The following is a 24430-nucleotide window of genomic DNA, read 5'->3' as shown; positions in this document are numbered from 1 at the left end:
GACACCGTAACCCTTCTGTCAGTCTTTCACCCTAGCACAAGCAGCTTGTCTGAAATCTCACATGTAATCAGTGTATGACTGTATTCAGAGCAGGGTCAGAGGTCAAATCCTGCCTATACTTTAATGCTGTTATTTCAGTCCAGCCTGGGCTGATTTGTTGAGTGATATATTTAAGTAAAACCTCAATTCAGACCTTCTCACAGAGCCCAGTATTATTTATTTGAAACCTAATTAAAGCTTGGGTTCAGCCCCGCCCTGGTACCCAACATCCTCCATTTAAAATGTTCTTGTGGCTCCTAAAACACTGTCAGGTGGGAAATACTTTCAAGTGATGACAAGTTGTGGTTATACTGTAATAATAGTTTTTTTTGTAATTTCATTTTTTTAAAAAGGGTGTGGCCCCTGGCAACAATCTGGGTTTCACATGTTTATGTCCATCGAACTATGCTGCCATCCATCCATCCATCCATCCATCCATCCATCCATCCATCGATACTGCCTACTGAGTCACCAATCAACTGAGCGTGTCTTGTCTTTGGACTGTAGGAGGAAGCAGGAGAACCCGGTGAAAACCCATGTATGCAAACTCCACCCAGAAATGGCCCAGGTGACAGTGCTAACTAGACTCTAGAGCACTAGAATAATAGAGTAACGACTCTTCCATTGACTCCCGTGGCAAGCATTATGGTGTCTTGGTCATATCAAATTACACTTATAATTTGTTTATTATAAAATGTAGATTGAAGCATTCATGTAGAAAACTGTTTTTTTTTGTTGTTGTTTTTTACTAGCCTATAATGTTTATCTGCAAGGGGTCCACGATGGTGCTATTAAGGTGGGTGATCTAGAAATGTCCTTAAATTATTGAAAATACCGCAATTGCTCATTCACCAACAATGCAGAGTTGTCAGTTCTTACTAGGCACTTTTGCAATACCCATATTCTGCCATCGGGAGGCGCTTCTATTGGACCAATGCGTGTTGTTACTCTCTTATTTCAGTGCTCTAGTGCTAACCACCACCACACCAACATGTTGGCCATGCCCCCAATTACCATGCAGCATGTGGGCTCGCACATTTTAAATATGTAAAATGACTTCATGGCAAACAAGGTGTGAATAGGTTGACTCAAATATTGGTAAGATCTATTCTGTGTCTCAGAGATTTGGTGGATTCAACAATTTGCAACTCACAGAAAAGACAGCAAAAACACAGACATCACAGATGACTGAAAGGGGTCGGAAAAAAGACAAAAGTGCCAAGAGAGCTTTTGGAATATGACCCACTAACCTCATCGGATGCTGACTCTGAGGTCGGTCAGTAGTCTATACAAGAGTGTCACTGGGCACTGTGACAAGTTAATACTGCCGGCATATGAGCCTGCACACCGAGTTGTTTGGGCTGGAACCTGTCCAGGGTGGTGGAGCAGGTCTGTGAAGTGAACTGTTCCAAGTTTCACATAGGTATAGGTCACATACCTATACACACAGCAACACTCAGGTTAGTGTAGTAACGACAATGCCCTTTAATCACTTATATCATCTAACTGTGTCAGCTGGTTTAGTGATAGACATGATGGCAGGCAGAGGCGCTGTTTGTGAACAGGCAAGGCAGGCAACTGCTTGGGGCCCCGAGCCATTAGGGGGCCCCCGAGGGTCGGGGCTCGAGGGCAGTTTTATCGACAGAAATATCTCAAAATGCGCTACCCGCAGTGACCGCACCCCCCTCCCCGTATCGTCGTATAGCGTCGATTTGCAATTACATCGCAGTAGGGAGCCTCCCTAACGCAGGGTTGCCAACTTTTGGTCCTGGGCTGGAGTGAGATTCTGTTGGCGGGGGGGGGGGCTGTCTATAATAATAATAGTTATGTTTATTGTAGTTTTTCTCTCTGTCTCTGTCTCTGTCTCTGTCTCTCTCTCTCTCTCACACACACACACACACACACACACACACACATTATACCTGCAAACTGAGTAGGCTAGAGGTGTAATAGGTGACAAAATACGTATAGGCCCTATCCCTCTAGGGGGGTCTGGGGGCCCCCCCCCCCCCCCCCCGGAAAAAATTGTGATTTTAACATGTATTTGAAGCATTCTGGTGTACTCTGAGAAGAAAATAAAGGGAAAACACAACATTTGCTTCAGATAACAGGGAAAAAAACAGATCTGTGGTTCCTATCATTGTATGGCTGGAGTGTATGAAACTGGTCTAGTGGGGAGCTGTGGCTTTTGGCCTGGACCAGCCTATTGAGCCTATTAATGAAAGGACAGAACAGACATGTCCTGTTCAGTCTTCTATTACAGCCTGATGATACAAGTCAGGTCCTGAAATGTGTGTTTCTCTTCTGTAATAAACATTCTACATACCCATTCGGAGTTTGCAGGTATGGCCCACGTGCAACACACACACACACACACACACACACACACACACACACACACACACACACACACACACACACACACACACACACACACCTGTTGCTGCGCTGTCTCTCTCTCCTCTGCTCTCTGGACTGAGCTGCCTGGCTGTACTTTTGTGCTACCCAGTCTGCATCTTGATTTTATAGTTTTCAACGGACTGGCCCAACCAGCCCGACCGCAGGCGTCAGTTCGAGCCGCGTTCAGTCTGAAAACATAACTCGGTCAGGTCAGGTTGTGTCTCGGGCTTCGCTCTCTCCCTCTTTTTTATGACCATCGGATTCGGACCAAGTCGGGTCCAGGCTTCAACACCCGCGGGTCGGGCCGGGTTAGATTTTAACTTTTAAGTCCGTGATTGTAGAGTGTAGAGATGCCAGTTGCCTGCACACCGTGCCGCTGTTGGTGGGGGGTGGGGGGGTCGCGGATCGACAACTCCCCGTCCTACTGTGCTGTGATCACAGGCTTGAGCAGCCGTCCAATCGACACGCGGATAAGCATCCGCACACCAATCAGAGAGCCTATTGATGAGTGCCAAAGCTTGCTTTAAAAATTTTTTTTTTTTTTTTTTTTTTGCCAAATCGTTTGATTTTGGCGTGAGAATTGTTTGAGTGGCGTGAGAGCTTGAGACAGGACCTAAAAGCGTGTGACACACGCCAGATGCGTGAGAGTTGGCAACCCTGCCCTAACGGGGCCCCATGTCATTCCGCCGGACCTGATCCCAGCTAACGTTAACCTGTATGATGCACCTTAGCACTGGGTGTTTCTAATGAAGCCGAGGGAAAAAGAAGAGTCCACCTGGGAGCAAGACGAGAAGAAAAAAGAGGCGGAAGTAAAAAAAAGAATGCAAGACAGTGGTGGTAAGTGGAGCAGAGTGTAACGTGGGCAGTAAATAACTGTTGAACAAATGCTAATAGTCTAACTGGGAGACACTTGAATAGCAGCTATTGTTAGCTTCAGACCAGTGGTGACCAGGCTACTTCACGTTTACAGTCAGTCAGTCAGTCAGTGGGACTGCACCTGACTGAGGGACTCGGTGCGTGCGGTTCTGGTGCTCCACTCGGTTACGGTCGTTAAGTGACCAAAAAAAAAAAAAAAAAAAAAGCAAGTTAACTTAACGTGGTCTCCTTGGCAGCAAGTAACAACACTATTAACTTGCTAGGTAGCAGGGTGACATAGTAAAGTTATGTTACAGTATTGAAGTGAGTAGCCTATTATTATAATAATAATATGAAAGTGTAAAAGTTAATAAGCTATTGGTGCTATGAAAGCTATGCCCAAGGAAAACATTTAAAAATCACTCTCTTATCTCTCCTCAGGATTATTATTTGATTTTCTGACAGCAGCAAAACAAAGGGACAAAGTGCCCCCTCCCAGTGCTGACAGTGAAAACTGTAAGTGTAGGCCTATATTGTCATAAAGAATCTTTAGAGGGCATGGTATATTATCAATTAAAGTAAAACTGTCTTTTGTTTTTTTGTCATATAGCCTATCAGTTGAACGTCCACCTCCAGTGAGACAGCAACACCTGCCCATCATGAAGACAACATGTCACCTGCTTACACCATAACTGGACATTTTGAATAAAAAAAGTTTAAATTTCATACATTTTTTGTTGGTGTTCGATTATTTATAAAATTATGGTGATAAACACTGGTTGGAGGGCCCCCTGGGGATTTTTGCTTAGGGCCCCAGCAGACTCTAAAATCGCCTCTGATGGCAGGCTGCCTGTCATGACACATGTTTCAGTGTTAAACTTAGAATTATAATATGGTTCTTACAAAAACATTTCCTGCACACGGTTTTTACAACAATTACTGCAATTTTGGCAAACTACTGGCACTGTGCTCACAACTGATGTTACACTACAAGTTAGGTCCAATCTGCCTGCTAAAACACCTGTGTCAGCCTGCCCTCAGAGGTGCCATGGTGGTTTTACCACCGCCATTTGTAAGCAGATATACTGTATTACCATCAAGGCAAAGCAAGGCAAGTTTATTTGTATAGCACATTTCCGCAACAAGACAACTCAAGGTGCTTTACATATTAGCAAAGTGAGAACATAAAAAGCAAACATTATTTAAAAACAGACAAGACAAATAATTAAAACAGGTATAAAGAGAAGTAAAACAGAAAGGGAGACAGAGCAACTAAAACATAGTTTAAAAATAGATAGGCCTATGAAAACAGAATAATGTTACAGTGCAGTTAATGAAAGGCATCAGCAAACATGAACGTTTTCCATGTTGATTTAAAGGCACTGAGGGTTCTGGCAGACCTGCAGGTTTCTGGGAGTTTGTTCCAGATAGTGGGTGCATAGAAATTAAAATATGATCATTTATTACCTTATTTCACATTTCTGGGTGTGAATAAGCATGTGTCCTGCATCTCTCTGACACATTAAAGGCAGCTCATTTTCAAATTTCATCCTCCAGCAAAAACGCCTTCTTACTCTGAGTCAAGGGTGTAATTTATGGTGGGTTAGGGCAGTGGTTCTCAATCTTTTTTTTACATCAAGGACCCCTAAATTGACACAAATTAGACCACGGACCCCCATTGGACAAAATTTTGACATATGCAAATATTTCTTCTGAGGATGAAGGACGTTACTTTTTTAGTCAATGCATGTTCAAATCAGGGCCAATGGCGTGAATGTTTGGAAATATTATAGAGATATTTATGGAAAAAAGTGGTACAATTTCTCCAAAAACATTTCTAGAACAAATGGTAAAAATTCTCAAAAAAATGTATCTTTTAAAAAAATTCTAGAAAAAAAAGCAGTAAAAAAAAAGAGAAAAAAAGTTTTTAAAAAATTCTAGAAAAAAGTGGTAACATTTCGAGAAGAGAAGAGAGTTAGGGACCCCCTTGAACCTTCTCAAGGACCCCTGGGGGTCCCCAGACCCCAGTTTGGGAACCACTGGGTTAGGGGACTCCAAAAGTCTAATCCTGCCAATATAACTGGTCATAATTGGTAAGCCCATATTCTGCTCAGAAACATAATGAAAAGAGCTACAAGGCCAATAAACAATTTTACATAGTTGGTTTGTCATGTAAAAAGAGAAAAACAACTGTCTAAAGAGCCTAGGCCGAATTGAGTTGAGAATTGTTGTCTTAAATTAGCTGGTTGCTAGTTAGTAGTGGCTGGAGATAAAACTAGGGGAGGAAGCCACAGAAATGTGCAGATTAAGCTGATCTGAAAACTGATTGGCTTTCTCTCATGTCATTTTCATCCACCTGTTAGAAAATAGCTACACAGTGGCAAGTGGTGATATGATAATTTAATAGCCTAACAAGCAGTAGACCTGTCAGAAGATTAACAACAAAATAAAATGCACCAGGTTAAAATGGTGGTAAATTTACTGAAACCTTTTACAACTGTAATGGGAATGGCAATGTAAAGAGGTAATCACTCAGCCTTGTACTTTGATAAAAAGTTAATAATTTTGCACTCTTCCTCGAATTACCTAATGAGCTTTTCTGCTTTAAAAAATGATTTTATCTCCCCCAAATTACACCCTTGCTCTGAGTAGGATCAGGACAGATTCATGAAGTGCATAATGTCTGGTTAGACTTTCAGAGATATGACAATCATCTTCAGTCTGGACATGATTAAACTGGAAGTGGGCCTCATAAGCAGAGACGTTCTTCTTTGTCATTAAGCCATAGACAAAGCTGAGGCCACAGAGTAGTGAATCTGAATGGATTTTGAAATTTGCGCTATAATAAACATGGTAGTTACAAATAGCCTACTGCGGGTCAGTGCTACATAATGAGTAGGCGGCAGTGTTGCTCTTCGGCGGAGTCCCTGTTTTCCTGGACTTTGAGAGCCTGCCTCTCCCCGGCGCGTCGGGAGGAGGGCTCTGCTCTGATGACTACAAACCCGTTAGTGGCCGTTACCACCTCCTCTTCCATCATGGCTCCCTCGATAGAAAGGCAGGGGTACTGGGGGAGGCCGACCTCCACGCTGGACTGGTGTGAAGACAATTATGCCGTCTCTTTTTATATCGCGGAATTCTGTAAGTACATCACAAGGTGGGCGTTAACGTTAAAACACTGAGAGTGCGGGGCTCGGTGTTGAAGGACGGTCATACTCTGTGAACCTGCAGTCGTCCCTAACGTAAACAGAGCGCGCGAGCAGCGGCGGTAGTGAGTGTAGTGGTTTCATGTTGATGTCGAGCTGAGGTGAACTATCGAAAAACGTTACCGGGTCCGGTGTGTGCCGACAGAACGGCCGCGAGAAGAGAAACGCTCGTTACAAAGTCAAACCGACTGTGTCGAGCTAGTTTGCACGTAGGTTTCACGCGGCGCTGTAGCGTTAGCTAACGTTGTTATAGAGCTGTAACGTAATGAATTAACATGACTCCACATTAATATAGACCGGCTCATATCCTCGACCCCCTGAACCCCGCGGAGACCCCGTCGTCAGGGCGCCACCAGTCTGTCACAGTCTCCGCCTGAAACATGATAAAACATTTCCTTCATAGTTGAACTCTGTCTCCCCTGAAAAAAAACTGGTTTCTCGGGAACGTTTATCTGAGATTTTGAACACAGATAGTCTCAAACTGCTGTTTAGCCCGACAGACATGTGTTGCTTCAACTGTCACTGGCGTGCAAACAACTGCTGCTGTACCCTGGATACCAGCTGTGTTAAGCTACACTGTCCACTGGATGAATCCACCTCATGTGCATGTTTGTCATGTCGGCCATGGTTATCATTGGTCAATGATGCAACAGTTTGTCAAAGGTGAAGTGGGACAGAGTTTAGTTAGATTACTGCACTTTAATCTCCTACGTACTTTATCATTTACAGCTTTCTACACTTTTATTCTCTTGCCCTTGATATGCAGCTGTTTCAGCCACTGTAGAATTGTTTAGCATTTCAGGTTACAATGGTGGGAATGTGGCGGTGTTCAACTGGAAAATATACACCGCCGTGACTTTAATCCTTGTGTTAAAGCATCAGCGTATGGTGACAGACAGTGAAACAGACAAAGACAGGGGTATGGTCTGCTCCCATTGTTTAGGCTACAGCTGTGAAAATGAAACATTCACATTCAGAACAGGGGCAGTGAAAGGGAAAATATGTTGGTCATGATTGTTTACCATACCTGAAGTTTACACATCACCACACCTAGAGTTAGCAAAGTCAGGATCAGCACCAGTGAGTGCACACAAGCAGCAGTGCCCTGAGGGAAGGAGGTTTACAAACACAAACACTGCAGATAAGGCTCAAATGTCTCAAGGCTGACTTCAAGATAGCTGTGGAAGCTTTACTCTGATAACATGACAACAGTACAGACAGTACAATACAGAATAACACGACTATGATAAATTGACAAACCTCCCAAAACATATTGACCCTTCGCTACGCCCTGTCCCTTTTGGTCTGTCAAGCTTTTGCTCTTAGCATAAGAAATGTTGAGTTTTCAGCAATATCAGCATCAGTTTCAAAGAAAATATCAGCAAATATCTGGGGAAAAAAACAGTTTGGATATATCGGAGAGACCACCACCTAAGCCCTACAACAACCTAGGGATATGTTGTTAAAGGTTATAGCTACAACTTTTTCATCAAAAGTATTCATTTAAAAAAAAAATAATGCATCCACAGAATGTCTAGGGGGGTGCAGAATAAAAGTATTAATTTTACTGAATTTTTTTTAAATAGTATATAAATAATTGTTTAATAAATTTTGGCGGGTCCGAAATATGTAAATATTTACATCTGGTTACGTTGGCAACGTCGGCATGGAATGATCTCTGTGGCAACAGCATTAGAACGTTGATGTCATGTGTAACTGGCAACCAGTAAAACGGAATGTTGGAGCGAGAGCAGCAGTGTGAGTTCTACACCTACTGGCCAGGAGGAATTAAACTTGTAGCTATCACCTTTAAAGTAAAGCTAAATGCTAAGTAGCTAATACTAGCTAGCTAGCTAATGTAAATAGATATCCTGGGTTGCTATGGAGAAGGAGGGATTGGTGTGGTTCGTCCACTGCATGAAGGAACGTCTAATGACACAGATCCTCAGGTCTTGGGCTTGGGGAAAGGGGACAAACTCAACACCACCCTCCAAACATTTGGGATATCAGGTGTCGGACTTGCTTCAACATATTGTTTCTGCTGAAAGCTTGACAGACCTCTCCTGCATAGTTACGGTTCCAAACGTAGGATTGGACAGTGGCTGTTTGATTGAGCGGCTCAACGAAGGGTCAAAGCAGCTAGTTTTCATATCTGTGAATCTGAAACTAAACATGTTGATATCACTTTAAAGGGAGTTTCTGATTGTTTTTAAATAATGAACAGTATAAAAACACTACCTGCACCTGCTAACCAAGGCGCTATGCTAGTTTTGCAGTAGGCCTAATTCCAGTTGTCCAATGCTTTGATTTCAGTTACAGAAATACAATAGTAGACGTGTGAGAATGGACTCCCAACGCAGGGATCAAGTGTCTGTAATAAGATGCTGTGTCTTTTGGAACAGGGAACACTGTCAGCAACCTGATTATGATACTCCCTCCCATCTGCGGGGCCATACAGACGTTTCAGAACGGCCTAGAGTTTCGCTACGTCTGCTCTTTCCTGGGACTGGCAGGTCAGTGTGTGAATCAACCTGCGTCCTCATCTGTGATATTGCTGAAGAAGTTAGTTAGCGTGTAACAGCCTACAGATATGTCATCATATCACATAATACCTGTTAAGATGCCTAAGCTGTTGAATTTGAACATGTTATGTGTCTCCCAGCTGTCGGCATCGGTTCCTGGTTCTTCCACATGACTCTGCTGTACGAGATGCAGGTGAGCAGAGCGGCACGGTGCCATCCGAGTGTGAACACTTGAAATGATCCTTTGTCTTTGCTAAAGCTGCATGAATCAAACTGTTTTTAAGAAAGATAAGGTCAAACATCTGTCACAGTGATGTGATAACAACATCCTGCAGTCATGTACTCACAACTACTTTCTGTCTATCTGCAGCTACTGGATGAGTTACCAATGATTTACAGCACATGCGTCTTTGTCTACTGTCTGTAAGTGGATCAGCCTTTTGTGTTGAACCAACTCTCATGGTTAGGGTTGCAAAATTCCGGGAATTTTCAAAGTTGGAAACTTTCCATGGGAATTAACAGGAATATATGGGAATAAATCCAAAATATAACAGAGAATTTAAATATCGTTGGGGAAAATATATTGTAGCATAATCTTGGCTAAAACAACCAGATTTTATGCAAGTACACTTGAATATCTAGGGTAATATTTTACTCAACATTCATGTTTTTGTTGTTCAGTGAAAGAATTGATTGTTCATACAAGAATTAAAATTTGATACAGTTCTACTCACAAATAAATCTGTTGACATGTCATGTTTTTTAATTGTATTATTTTGCATGGATGTCTGCTTATGACAAAACAAAACATTTACATTTATGTTTGGGTATGATACAGTTTGTTTAAATTACCCCTAATTTCCAGTTAATTCCCATAATTCCGATGGAAAGTTTCCAATTTGGAATATTTCCAAAACTTCCCATGGAAAGTTTCTGGAAATTTACCCGAAATTTATTGGAAATTTTCCGCCCCTTTGCAACCCTACTCATGGTCAGTGAGAACAGATTTGGTCCGATTGTGTGTGAAGCAGTGAATCCCTGCTCACCGTGTTAATGGATCTGCTGCTTTCTGTCTCTTTCCTCTTCTTTTGATGAAATCATCTGTCTCATTCCGCAGATACGAGTGCTTCAAGCAAGAGAACACCCTTAGCTTATTTCCTATTACAATATTATTCATCTTCAGTGCCTCAGTTACTGCGGTGAGTTCACTCTCGCTACATTGTGGTTGTTAAATTTGAACCATTTTGTAGATGACATGTAGCCCCCTAACCACAACGTGTTGATATTCTGCAGGTGTACTTGCAGTGGAAGGAGCCAGTCTTTCACCAGGTAAGGGTGTGTATGTATGTGTTTTAGGGATGTCACGATTACTTGTTTTCACAATTAATCGTGGTATTAAACGCCACAATTATTCAATCGTAAAGATTCCTAAATACCGTTACTTTCACAAAAATTTCATCATTTGCGCAAAAATAAAGGTAAATGCACAGACACTGGTCCATTTAACTAAGGTAACATTGAATTGGTAGGGAATAAAATGTTAGCCTGTCATTTTTTAATTAAAAAAAAGCAAAATAAAACAAAAAACGATTAAAATGAACGCAAACATTTGGTATAAATGACAATTCATGACCTGGATATTTCAAACTTTTCCCCTGGGGGATTAAGAATTGGTCATATATTTAGATACTTGAAATATTTTGTGTAAACAGTGAGTAATGTAATTATATTTTGACTATATTTGATTTTACACATTCATAGTGTTGTGAAATTAATTAATGCATAATAATCGTGATAATCATAGTACCGTGATTATTTCTCTGACAATAATCATACCAAGAAAATGTATCCGTGACATCCCTAGTGGGTTTTGGATATCTTGCTCGTTATTTGCCATTAGCAAGTGGGCCGCTGTGACGCTGAATACTGAATAATAGTGATGAAGGTGTCTTAGGTTAGTAATCAATGGAGATTCATACCCACACTGACACTGTTCCTGCTGCAAAGTGAAGTGGGCGTGCCTTTATTCATAGAGTTAGAATCACTAGCTATGTTTACATGCGCAAAATTTCTTAATCAGTTTAAAACTTTGAGGGATCGGAAAATCTGAATCCACTGTTTACATGGGCGCAAAATCAAATAATCCGATCATGACGTGCGTACACATGCACCAAGCTTTATTCAGAGTAACAGCATTTTGACATGTGCAGAGCTGTCTAATTTCCCCAAAACAACAGCAGAAAAAGAGTTGTACTTCCTGTACTACTGTAAACAAGCCAATAAACGCAGAAGTGTCTCAATTTATACCATTCAGTACTCAAAATGGACCTGCGGCAGATTGTAAGAGCTGTTGCTGTACTCCTATTGTACATCGTTATTAAGCGGACTCAGCAACGCGTACTACTGTTCCTGCCATTGATAAATCACACCGGACCCAAGAAAAGTGCGGATGTGAACACGCCATATATGGTCAATGCAAAACAGCACGTGCATATAAAGTAGCCATGTGCCCTCTGGAAATTTGTGGAGTGACGTCAGTGGAAGACGGTGAAGACAACGGACGGAGAGCGGAGAAAGAAGCGGAATTACAGTATCGGGTCGGTACTCGACTTGGACTCGGTCTCGCTCTCTTTTTTCTCTCATCTCGTCAGGTCAAAACTCACTCGTCCACCTCGAAGTCTCAGTAGATCAATAACGATCGGCATAAACCACCCCTCTCGATCCAATCAGAATCTTCCAATTGACGTGTTTACATGACAAATTTTTATTCGGATCAGCCCTTTATTCCGAATATTTGTGTCAATGTAAACGCACCTATGATGAAGTCAAAATGAACTGACAGTTGATCACAGTTCGATCGTCATTCACGGGAAAAATAACTGAGGAAGTGTCCGAAAAAGGAAAAAACAATATTAATATTATGTCTAATTAAAGATTTATGTAAAATCTTTTGTCACTGACATGCACTCACTCTTTTAATTCAGTTACGTTCAAGGAAACTAAATTGTAAGACAGAAGGAAATGTGTTGTACTTGGAGAAAATCTGTAAATAATAGTGAAATGTGTTTGAAAGTCAATTGCTTCCTCTTTCAGGTAATGTATGGTGCTTTAGTAGCATGCCTGGTGATGAGGTCCATCTTCATCGTTACCTGGTAAGCTTTTTAAATCATTGCCATAGCAAAGAAACTGTTTTTTTGTTGATATTTCTCGGAGTAACATCTGAATAACTGTCTCTGTGATGTTTTGCCTTCAGGGTGTACCCCTGGCTCAGGCCGCTGTGTTACACCTCCTTAGGAATCTTTCTGTTTGGCTTCCTGCTGTGGAACATTGACAACATCTTCTGTGACTCATTGAAGTAAGGATCTGTGTCTGCATCAAAGTAACACATGTTTCTCATTAAGAGGAGGTGTCCAAGTCACTGAACCAGCTCATTTAATGTGCAATATAAAGTGTTTGTTTTAGGGATGGACCAATATGGTTATATACTACTGATACAGGTTTTTGTACACTGTAAAAATCAGTGATAAAAAGACCTCACATTTTTGTAGAGTAACACAAATCTTGAATGATGAAAGCCTTCAAGAAATATGTTTGATGATCTTCAAACAGAAAGTGCAGGGATCTTCTAGCAGTATTTCTTAAAGTTCACTGAAATAAATAAATTAATAAAATAGCGGCCTGAATTTTTTATAAAATCAATAAAGTAAAAAGTGAACTGTACAGTAGCAGGCTATTACTTGTGCTTTGTATCCAGTGATTGGGGGCTGTGGGCGGGACATTGTTACACATTCTGCAAATTAAACACACTTTTTTCACTTTAGTCATTTTTTGGATACACCATACACCTTGTTGCTCCTTATCTAAAGTTAGACTATCTTCAAGACCCCACTGAAATGTTAAAATTTCATATTGTTTGTTTCCCAAAATGTAACCAGTGTTGTTGTACAGAAGGAAAACAAAAGAAGAAGTAAAACAAAAAAAAAGACAAACAATATATATAGCCCCCTCCTGTTCCTCTGTAAACATGACCTTGTCCTCCATTCCTTTGCCTTCACTCCGTAGAAGATAACAGTGACAAATGGTGTGGGTGTGTACAGTATGCAGTCGAAAATGTTTTTTGCTGTTGGCTTCATCGTAGGACAGTATGATGATGGCCGCCCATTTCTACAGTGCAGTGCTGTAAATGTGTGGCGAATAAGTACAGTAAAACCTATGTAATACAATGCAATAGATACTTTACACTAACAATAGTGTAATGACCCGTACTCTGATCTACGGATACCATTGTGGAACAATTCATATCAGGTTGGACTTTCAGTCCTAATGGTTACAACGCGCTAATCATTCAGTTATCAGTTAAACAATTAGTGTTTGCACAAGTAAGGTGTGGGCGTGTGACACGAGCAAATATGTACAGCATTATGATTGGATGTCTTTGGAAAAAGACAAGCAGGTTACTCTGTTAGATTTTTCATGTAGAAACCTAAGTTAAACACTGGGGTCTGGTTTATGCTGTTCCACCGCTCGTGTGTGTTTTTTTGTTTTTTTGAGAGACAGGCCTTAGAAATTCTTTGATATAGGAAGTTTTTATGTGTAAGGGGTCTAAAAAAAATGCATTTTGTCTCTCAGAGCCATCAGACAGACACTGCCCCCTGGTGTTGGAGTTGTGACACAGTGCCATGCTTGGTGGCACATCTTCACAGGCCTGGGATCTTACCTGCACATCCTCCTCAGGTAAACTAATACAGGAGCAGGGGCCGTTCAGAGCTGCAGTGAATCTTGCTGTGAGAAATGTTCATATGCACTGAGATCCTATGTTTGTTTCCTTCCAGCCTGCAGATCAGGTCAACCTACCTCAAGTTCAGACCAAAAGTAAAGGTATGCTCAGCTCTTTTGCTCATGCCGTAGCTTTAATTTATAATTCATTAATAATTGTCCTGTTGTGTTGTGTGTTTAGTTTGTTTGTGGAGTGTGGCCCACACTCCACATTGAACCACAGAAGACAACCTGAATCGATGTGACTGGGACCAACTGAAGGATGGTGACTGCCACATCCAAACACCATCAGCAGCACAGGGACCCACTGCTGGGCCCTCGGCCCACAGGCAGGGTCCAGACGGACCCCAGGACCACACCCCATGGAGCCCTTGGCTCTGCAGTGCGGGGATTTATTAAGTACTGTATAGCACTGATTCCAGTTTTAAGAAATGGGATTTTTTTTTCATCAATCGTAATTTATTAGAATTTAGATTTTTGTAACTTCATTTAACTGTGATAATTTTATTGTTTCCTTCATTTTCATTGCAGATACGATTTGTGGTGCACTGTTGAAGGGGTTCTGGAAGACAGCTTGATTAGGGTATGGGGGAAGGGGGAAAACAGTGCCATTAACTCAGAAATCACAATAGTACATTTCACCTTTTATGTTCAATTCTGTGAAAGTTTGAAACTCCTTAACCTGAGGGTATTTAAATAGATCCCCAAACTAGAACTGGGACAATTGCTTCTATGTAGTTAAACATGTAGCTGAGGGAGCTATACTTAAACCTCAGTGCTGTCATATTCATATTCATATAATTTTTATGGAATAGTATCCAACAGCTAGAAAGTTCAGAGTGGTACTGAGTTAAATATTGTTAAATCTTTTTCCTTCAAAATATGGAGAAACTGGAAATATTAATTTATCATTTTGTTGCCAAAGTTGCTCTGGGAATTTAAACGTGTGAAACATGTTAATGTTTTACTTCACTACAAGCAAACAAGAAACACAGCACTAACAATACTGGTAGGATTTGACTACACTGGCTTAAGTTTTTTTAGTACTGAATTAAACTGCCCAGCTTGAATCTGCGGACTTCTGAGACCTTAGAGCCAACTTTCAAGCTCACACAAGTTGTTTGTGTCGGGTTTGTGTCAGAATGACAATGAGCCTCCTTCAAGGAGCAACATCGCCAGGGTCATTGGGCATAAACAATACAAAATCACTGGAAAAGCATCAGGTCAGTGCCACTCAAGCCATTACCAGAGAGCACAGAGGGCTAACCCAGCAAACAAAGCCAGCTACGAGAGACTACCTGTAAGACATATATTCCCAATTGTAATAGTGTTAGGGACCATGTGAATGAGTGGAACATCTCTATATAATGTCAGGGGCTCATAGGGGCAGGTTTTAATATGATTTATGTCAGAAAAAGTATTGACTACCTTCATCAACAGGTACATTAACATCTTCCCATCCCATAACATTACTGCAATTAATTTATTAGTCCTCTTTCTCCTTATACACACTGTGGGGTTAAGAGTCAAATGGCACATACGTTTTTGTTAATATCTCTATGAAATACAACCACTAAGTGGCAGAAATTCCCAGCTTATTTCAAACATTGCCAGTCATGCCACAGTACATCGACAAACTACTTAGTCACTGTAAACAAATCAAATCATTGCCTCAGTTTTGTTGTACTGGATCTGTGGTTTTAAATGAAGGGCTTTTTATTTACAATATTTATTTTGCTACTGTGAATTTGTGGACATGTGATGGAATCACTGGAAAACTGGAATAACACTACTGTTGTATGGAGACCAGCCATTATATAATGACCATTTACATCATCTCGTTGGAATGGTATCTGTAAGAGGGTGGCCTGTATTAAGCAGGAAGTAAACATTAAGTCCTTGAAGTTGAGATCTTCTAAGGAGGCACAAGGAACAAACAAATACATCTAAGCAACTTTGATACTGGCCAAATGGTGATGGCTGGATGGTCAGAGTATTTCCAACACTGCAGATCTTGTTGGATGTTCCGAGTCCTCAGTGATGAGTACCTACCAAAGAAAGGACAACTGATCAACTGGCAACAGGGTCATGGGCCCCCAAGATTCATTAGGGTGCATAGGAAGTGAAGTGTAGCCCATGTTGTCCAATCCCACTGAAGAGCTACTGTTGGACAAATGACTGGAAAAGCTAGTGCTGGTTCTCATTAAGAAGATGTGACAACCCATAGTGCGTAATTGCTTACTCAGGATGGAGTTGCGTAGCCACAGACTGGTCAGCGTATCCATGCTGATCCCTGTTCAGTTCACTGTTACGGTAAAAGCCCCCACAGTGAGCTTGTGATTATCAGAGCTGGGCTAGGTCTGGTGAATCACTTCTTCTTTTACACCGTGTGGGTAGCCAGGTGTCTGTGCTTGGCTTACCAGGGAAAGGTTCACTATTAGAAGTAGGATTTCATGGATGGCATGGAAGGCAGCAGCCTCTTTTGGAAGGATAATGCCTGAATGCAAAAAGTGGTTCAGGAATGGTCTGAGGAACACACCAACAAGTCCAAGTTGAATTCCCCAGTGCAATATATAGAGTATGTGGGATCTCATCAGATCTTTGGAGACCCCAACTTACAGGATTTACAGGATCTGCTGCTAATGTCTTGGTGTCAGATGCAAGACACCTTCGGAGATCTCGTGGAGTCCATATCTCAACAAGTCAAATCTGCTTTGGCTGCAAATTGGGGACCTATACAATATTAGGCAGATGGTCATAATATGATGGCTGAGTCATAGTCTGTATTTGTGTGGTCTGCTTTGTGCAGTACCATCTCCTGATACAACATGTTTTTTTCATTATGCACACATAACTTTGATATGTTTGGGTTCAACCAACTGTTCAAACGCGGTGTCAGAAACCTCTATAAGCACATATGTTATAAGTATGAAAGATATGTATTAATGTGTATTTATGTTCAGATGTGTGGAGCTTTCACTGCTCCTCAACACATGTGAGCGACTGTCAAAGAGGGTGCCTTATTGTTGTCCTTACAGTGTCAATGAAGTTGCCTTGATGTCTGTGATGAACCATTGAAAGCAACAGATGGAGCAACAGCTTCTAATGCAAAGTCTCTGCTTGATTAATTCTTCTGTCGGTGGATTTGATGCACCTCTCGCATTGAAACATCATTATAACAACTCCTAGTGCATTTCTCAGAGCAGTTCTTCTGTCCTACACACAGATCAGTACTTTTATTCATGTTAGTACGAATACACACCGTCTTCATATGTTGTGCTACTCAAGATGTTTTCTCATTGTGTTCCTTACCTGATTCAGCTCATGGCAGCAGTTTGTACCTTCATAAGACAGAATGACAGACCTACATTATAGGCCAGACACATACATAAACATACTCAATGTGGTGTTAATTTTTACTCTAGTTTTACTCTTGCTCTCTCAGTTATGGATGCCATCTTCTGGTTGTTTTTCTATTTTTTTTTTTTTTTTTTTTTACAACTACATTCATACTTTTTCTTATGGAACACTGTCAACCAAGTATTTGCACCAAATACCAAACATTTTCTCCACTATAGTGAGGAGAAAACTAAACATGTTAAATGTTGGATAATCCTTGTTCTGAATCTAAAGCTCTTGGCCTGTGTATACATTTCAATTGAGTATTTTATTACTGACAGTGTTGTGCTCTGCTCAGAGAATGCAGTGTTTTGGCTGTTTTGGAGGCTATACTTTTCAGTGTGATGAGAATTAACTGTTGTGAGAGTGATGGCTCTGATGTGAGAGTTGCATCGAAGTGACTGGAAATAACTGTCATACGTTCACCGAGTTAATTCCAGGTTGTTTAAATAATGTGATCTGTGGCTCAAAGTGGCAGTACTTGATGTTGAGGCCAGAACAGCCGATGTGCCAGTCTCTAAAGATGCCATGTATTGTCCAATAAAAGAAGATTTCAGCTTTGTCTGTTTCCTCTTTGAAGACATACACTGCAATTATCTCAACCAATTATGCATTTGAACAATTTTTGGATTTGTGTGTGGAGTTCTGATAAAATGAGACCTTGTTAAGACAATTGAATGCAGAGCAAAATGGTAGACACTGGAAATGAACAAGATTATGCAATTCATTTAAAAGACCATAAATTATTGTGAAGTCACATTACAAGGAGTGTATGCACATATACATAATGATGTGAATCAAAGTGACAGAGAAAACCTGTAAAACATGACAAACAGCATTACTGTGAGTAAACTGCCAAAAGGATCCTAAAGAAACCCTGTCTACCAGGATGTCGTGAACACTGATTTGCCGGCTCTGTCTAGTAGCAGAAGGATTTTCCTGACACAGGCCCAATGCGAGGAATATTATGATTGTTGTGATTATTGTGAACTGGGAACTGACTTTTTATCAAGTTGAGTTTGTGTGTTTATGCATTTAATTAATTTATTTGACATGAATAACACAGAAAACACTGTAGCAGGTTATATATTACCATACTACTACATGTGTAACATACAGGTGAATCCACTTCTGCATGATGTATCCTGTAAAAACACACAGCTAGGAAGGAACTTATCACAGGTTTATCATTGCATCCACCTGCTATTGTGAATGACTTCTCCTTCTCCTTCCCCCCCCCCCCCCCCCCCCCTGTGGACCTTTCTGATGAGTCAGCCAGGGATGAAATGATAGAAGATGATGAAAACAGTGACAAATGAGTGAGATCATTTGGGCTATTAGGGAAAAGCAGGGAGGAGTCACAGGCTCATCATCCCAGATAGTCTGCAAAGTCAGCACAATCGCAGACACAGTGTGGGACCAGACACACAGACTAGCTCATTGACCCAGCTCAGAGGTTGAGAGAGGGGGACGTAAAAATTCTCAAATGTTTGAAATTGTTTTACAGTGATTTGATGTAAAACTAATAAGATAATAACTTTTTGGATAATTTCACTGCAAGACAATTAAAACTGGGACAATGCATGTTTCTTTCATGAAGCCCTTAATCCCTGTTTGCACTGCAGCATGGTGCACAACATTCTGAATAGTTTAGTACGCTCATCTTGTTCTGTCCAAAGGCTACTAACACCTTGTACTTCCTCCTTACGCCTTCAAAAAGCCTCAGTTGTTCATCTTTTCATGTTAACCTGCCTAAATTCTGGACACTTGTGTATGAAAATCTAGGGCAGGAGCTCACCAGTTTCAGCAATACTCACACATGTAATAAAAGGAACATATTGCCAAAATCCTAAAATGCAAAAATGCCACAATCCCACAGAAATCGCCTTCCACTTAAAGCTGGACATTTATCCTCCTAGCACACTGGAAACAAACGGAAAGTTTGACAGGGCTAACTACATGCATGGTTCATCAACAGGCTAGCTAGTTGCATTTTATCTAGGCTATATTTAAAACTTTTACTCTATAAGTCTACTTAACTTTTTCTTTCACTTATTATTACATTTTATTTTACTTAATTATTTTTAATTGTTGATACTTCATCAACAGTTAATATTATTGACTTGCTGTCACCATGGACCAAGCACTGTAAATTAATACGTGACAAAGTGAATAAAAATATAATTTGCTTGTTTAAAAAGAAGGCATATAAAATAATATGTAATGGGTTATATTTTCTATTAATCATGGATCCATGGGGAGAAAGAGGGAGGGCCCATGTCCAGATAATGCCACCAGATAACTTTGATTATACAAATGATTTAGGAAAATGCCCCATGAACATTTAAAAAATGGACCATATGTTTCATCAAATGCTCAAATTTTTGAGTTTCTAAATAAAGGTTTGAAAAAACATTGACAATCGGACTTGACAACAACAATCTCCCATTATCCCTACTGAGATGGGTGTTATTAAATGGTTCCTGTGGGAACACTGTTGTATTTTAGTTTCCCTCTGAGGCTTTCTCTGAACTTAAGAGGGAATAAGAATAGAAAAGTTGTGAAGGCCACTAGAGGCCGACAACGAGCTGGTTAGGAACACTGAGCAACATTCAGTCAGTGGTGCTGCAGTCACTGTCACTGCATCACGATGATCACACTGTCTGAACCACACTGAAGTGCAGAGACTGTATCAGCTGTGACTAAAGTCTGGCTTGGGGCTCGTTTTCCACATTTCAATGGATTTCTTCACTTTTCCTCACACTCCAACCTCAGTCCTGCCTGTGTGAGAAGCTGCAGAACTGTCACTGACACGGTGGAGGATTAGAGGGATCTGACGTAACTCTCCCGAGCCAAGGGTTAATCTGTGACTGCTGGGCCTGGAATAGATCTCTGAGAAGACCTCACTCATCTGCTCTACCTGTTTGCCAGGTGTTGGCAGCGCAGGGTCTGCTGGATCTCCAGCAGTCACACATGTTGCATAACCGTGGTTATTACATAACCATTACAACAATGATCTTAAAGCCCCAAAGAGAAGAGAAATTAGAGTACCATAGAGCTCTACACAACTGTTATCTTATGTTTTTGACTTTGAAGGAGACAACGGTGCAAAAAAATAGTTCAAAAAGTGAACCAAATCATTGCAGAGAGCTGGAAATGTACGAGCTCCAACAGTACACTGACATTTTACTCATTCTCATTCTTCCACCTACTTCTATGACAGTGTCCATGCAGGGATGTCCTGCACTGTCTGCTGAAGGACACGCCTGCATGGCGTCTTCAGCCCCCCCCCCCACTGAGATGGTTCATTCATTTCTCTTCTCATCTTCTCATCCTGACTTCTCCACCCACACTGAAGAGCAGCAGGGTAATGGACTTAACCAGGGGTGCAGATCCGATGCCAGGATTGGGGGGGACACAAAAGAGATTTTTTTTTTTTTTTGCCCATATGCAACAATTACCATGCCGCCATGAATCACAACTTGGTAGAGGCTCGGCATATCATTCAAAAAGTACTGCACAGGGAATCATTTATTGTGCTTACCTTTCTTGTTTATTTGTCCTAAACAGCCAACAGCGCCAATCACTGCTGTTATATTAGTAAATTATAATTTAAAGGGTCTTGGACATGTAATGTCTACTCACGTTCTTATCTTTCGCCTCCAACCGACCCTCCCAGATCTCCAATTCTTCTCACCATCTTCCTTTTCTCCCCTTGTATGGAACTTTATGCATGATTAATTGATATGGATGAATATCAAAATATGAAGCCCTATTGAGGGGCGTCGTTTTTCTAAAGCCTGCTGATGTCATCAGCGTCTGTGTAAGAAACTACCCGTTCATTTGCATCGTAGTGGAGGAGACCAGAGAAGGAATGTGGAGTCAGAAATATTTTTGTCAAACATTATTTGTTCCACCATTTCAATAATTTATTTTTAGATGTGAAGAATGTGAAGTCTGAAAATACATTTGTTAAATTTTGAATAGTTTGGGGTATTTTTATTGGGGGGGACAATTCATGATTTTCAGAAATTGGGGGGGACATGTCCCCCCCGTCCCCCCCGGGATCTGCACCCATGGACTTAACCCTCCAGGACATGACACCAGTGTCTCTCTGCCATCTACAAACGCACACAGACAAACAATACTACTGACAGAGGAGTAGTTCAGATAACCCCTCCTCCTCCTGTCTACTCTCTCTTTAGTTCTGAAATTGTTTCCGCTTTAATAATGAGTTCATGAGTTTAAATCAAAGGTTTTATGAATGATTAATAATGTTTACCAAAGCATTTCAGTTGTAAGGCATTCATTTATCTATCAGTGACCCATTCATGGTGCCTACAGTTTGCATTATTTGTAATATAACCAATTTATTTGCCATTAATGAAGGTGTTATACATAATGATACAATAATACAATGTAATCACCTCCACAACAATAACAGTCATCGCTCCCTCCTAGTCCTCAGCAGTAGTAAACCTGCTCAGGTGCATTAACCCAAGATAGAGTCACACACTGTATAAAAAGATCAGTTTTAAACCCAGAGGTTTGTACAGTGTGAGGATTAAAAACGAAGCAGCCTCGACTCTCTTTGCAGTGTGCGTCTCCACTCCTCCCACACCGTACAGGACAGATTACACTAAACTCTCCTGTACGAGAGCTGATGGCTTTCCTCTCTCTCCTCTCACTGTAGAGACTCTGCTTTTCATCAGTTGATACTGAGTCGTATCCACTCAGATGCAGAGCTGTCGCGTCTTCCTGTTGCCGGTGGTACCTTCACTGACCTGATCGATGAACTGGTGAATTGAAGTGACAGAAACGACATCATGGAAACATCCATTGGGGATAAGTGATCAGGCTTAAGACGGTTTCTTCAGCAGCAGAGAGCGGACTGAGGTAGGTGTCTCATCGGATTAGCTTCACAGAACTGGACGCTATTTTCTCTTTGTTTTGTTTTTTTCTAAGAATATATTCACATTTCAGATCTGAGACTCCTCATTTATATCAGCGTTTGGCTCATTACAGCAGGAGAAGGACTGTACCTGTTGATTTTCTCGACATACATGGCAATAGCTGTGACAGACAGTAGAGTTTGTTAGTGTTCTTGTATGAAAAAAGAGAAATTTCACTTTACTGAGATAACACTACACAGTGTCACTACATATAACTGGGACAGACAAAAAAACCTGGGTCAGTGTGTGTGTGTGTATACACAAATCACAGGTGGTTACATAAACAGAGCAGCCCAGCAGACAGCCAACATTCAGTTAATGGAGACTTTGGCTAAAGGCTTATTCACCTGATGTTGTTTCTTTGATTGAAAGCAAAAGGTAAACACCATCGCACCTAAATGATGATATCATCATCTTTACAAGGGAATGAAGCTATAATCAGTCTGCTCTGTCCTCTAGAAGACCATAATCAGGTTTCTTTGATCTGTACTTGCAGCAGCTCTTTCACCAGCCGTGTGCCTTGAATCATCCTTAGCTGACGTGTTGTTGATGATGTGCAGGACCAACACTTGAACTTACACAGGACTTGGTCCTCTGGCTGAAAACCAGATCTGAACATTAATACGGCAGCTGTGACAGCAGCTTTGTCTCTGCTATGTGCTCACAGACACACACACACACACACACACTGTGGATAATGGAAGCTCTATTCTTGGCTGGATCCACTAAATGATTCAGGATGATATTAACGCACATATATTTCACAAAGGGGGTTAAAATGGGAGCAGGTGACAGTGACCGAGATAAAAGGCTAAGAATAGACGACGGCTCTGTGGTAGTTGGTTAAATGAGACTTAGTGGATTATTGTCATATTGTTGAACCAGCACGTTCTTTGACAGCAAGACACCCGCGGCTCCAGGATGGACGGTAACCAGGTTACCTGTCGAGGAAGTTTATGCAACGTTTATGAGACAAAGTTTGGCTGAAGCTGTACAAGCTTGGTCACACCTGTGGGTTGAGCGCAGGTGAAGCTGGGTGGATGAGGGGGTCACCTGGAGGAGCTCTCGGCTGTTTAAAACATGCAGCTGAAACAGCTTCCTGCACAGAAACAGAAGGTGGAAATTACAACAGGACTGACATTCAAACATTAGAGCTGGACTGCTCAGGTCCTGCACTCCTGCTACAGTCTGGCAGAGAAAAAAAACATTTTTTCTTATTATTATTATTCATAGATTAGATACAACATATCACAAATGTGAAGAGGAAACCAAAAAAACAACAACTAAGGGTCAAGTCAAGTATCAAGTGGTCCTCCTCACAAACATTCAACATTAAAAATGTGTAAAACTGTGAAAAGCATCATAAAACAGTTCCACAGTTGTAGTGATGTAGTGGAAGCAGGTCGTTATGTATTGCTGAAATGGGCCAGTAAAAATGAATGATTTGCTTCTTGAAAGAGTTTATAGGCTACTTTTGCAGTTTCTGATTGTAACATGTTCCAAAAGTGGGGACCTCTGAATCTAATTGAAAACTGAGAGAAAGTAGACCTGAAAAAGTGGGACCAAGATTATTTGCTGACCTTGTGTTGAAGTGATGAATTTGGGAATTGAACTGAAATACAGAATGAAAACACACTGGAAGTAACTTGTGAGCGGATTAACAAAAATACATATTCAAAAAAATATTTACAGCGAAGATGACACAGTCTGGTCTGTGGAGGTTTGGAGAGCTTTCATGATGTCATCCATTTGTTTGTCAACTCCAGCTTTGAGTTTGGCTTAATGGGTGTGGCCATCTTGGTTTTTTGGAGCCAGAAGAAACGGTACACACACCTACTGTACACCAGCAATCTGACCACTAACAACATAGGCTTTGGTAAACTTTCTAGCCGGCTGTTTAACTATAGTCTGAGAAGGTAATTATGTAAGAGTTTGGAAAAAATCACATATATGAGCATTACTTTGTGTAATGCAAAATGTGTCAAATGTATCCTGAGACATTCTGACATTTTATCATGATATTGGAATGATATTGCGCTTGTCTTGTAACAGTGAAGTTCTTCCTGGCCTTCATCCATAGTGCTTTATTTTAAATTTGTTAGTGGTGGTTAATTGTAAATCGCTTAGATTTAATTTATTCTTTTTTTTTTTTTTTTTTTTTTTTTACAGAAGTCACCATAGTAGGCTATCCATTGATAAAGTCTCTATTTGCTCATGGTTGCACTTCTGATTGGTCAACCAATCAACCGCAGAAATGTAAGGCCATATAATGAATGCCAGGATC

At 40.9% G+C, this 24430-nt stretch overlaps 2 protein-coding genes across 3 annotated transcripts in view; both read left to right on the top strand.

The window, feature by feature from the left end:
- Positions 1-6241: 6241 nt before the first annotated feature.
- acer3 (alkaline ceramidase 3) lies at positions 6242-16072 on the top strand. Its single transcript, XM_085798777.1, has 11 exons — positions 6242-6432; positions 8900-9010; positions 9160-9212; positions 9390-9442; positions 10137-10218; positions 10313-10348; positions 12113-12171; positions 12273-12374; positions 13649-13753; positions 13852-13897; positions 13977-16072. The coding sequence occupies exons 1-11, from the start codon at positions 6285-6287 to the stop codon at positions 14028-14030; spliced, it is 849 nt and encodes a 282-aa protein (XP_085654903.1). The 5' UTR covers positions 6242-6284; the 3' UTR covers positions 14031-16072.
- A 5791-nt stretch (positions 16073-21863) lies between these two features.
- The window catches only part of gdpd5a (glycerophosphodiester phosphodiesterase domain containing 5a), a 32000-nt gene continuing 29433 nt past the window's right edge, over positions 21864-24430 (top strand). For both annotated transcript variants that reach the window (XM_085798779.1, XM_085798778.1), the window contains exon 1: positions 21864-22090. The gene's annotated coding sequence lies outside the window, so the exon portion shown is untranslated. The remainder of the gene's footprint in view (positions 22091-24430) is intronic.

Source organism: Trachurus japonicus, chromosome 14 (genome assembly GCF_045865225.1).
Source record: "Trachurus japonicus isolate A0001 chromosome 14, Traja_1.0".
Lineage (NCBI taxonomy): Eukaryota > Metazoa > Chordata > Actinopteri > Carangiformes > Carangidae > Trachurus > Trachurus japonicus.
This window is presented reverse-complemented; position numbering and strand designations above follow the sequence as displayed.

Bases quoted from the DNA above. Each gene is read 5' to 3' on its own strand.
- acer3 (XM_085798777.1), top strand. From the start codon at position 6,285: ATGACTACAAACCCGTTAGTGGCCGTTACCACCTCCTCTTCCATCATG. The intron at 9,443-10,136 runs GTAAGTGGATCA...CTCATTCCGCAG, and splicing joins TGCGTCTTTGTCTACTGTCT to ATACGAGTGCTTCAAGCAAG. The intron at 12,172-12,272 runs GTAAGCTTTTTA...TTTTGCCTTCAG, and splicing joins TCCATCTTCATCGTTACCTG to GGTGTACCCCTGGCTCAGGC.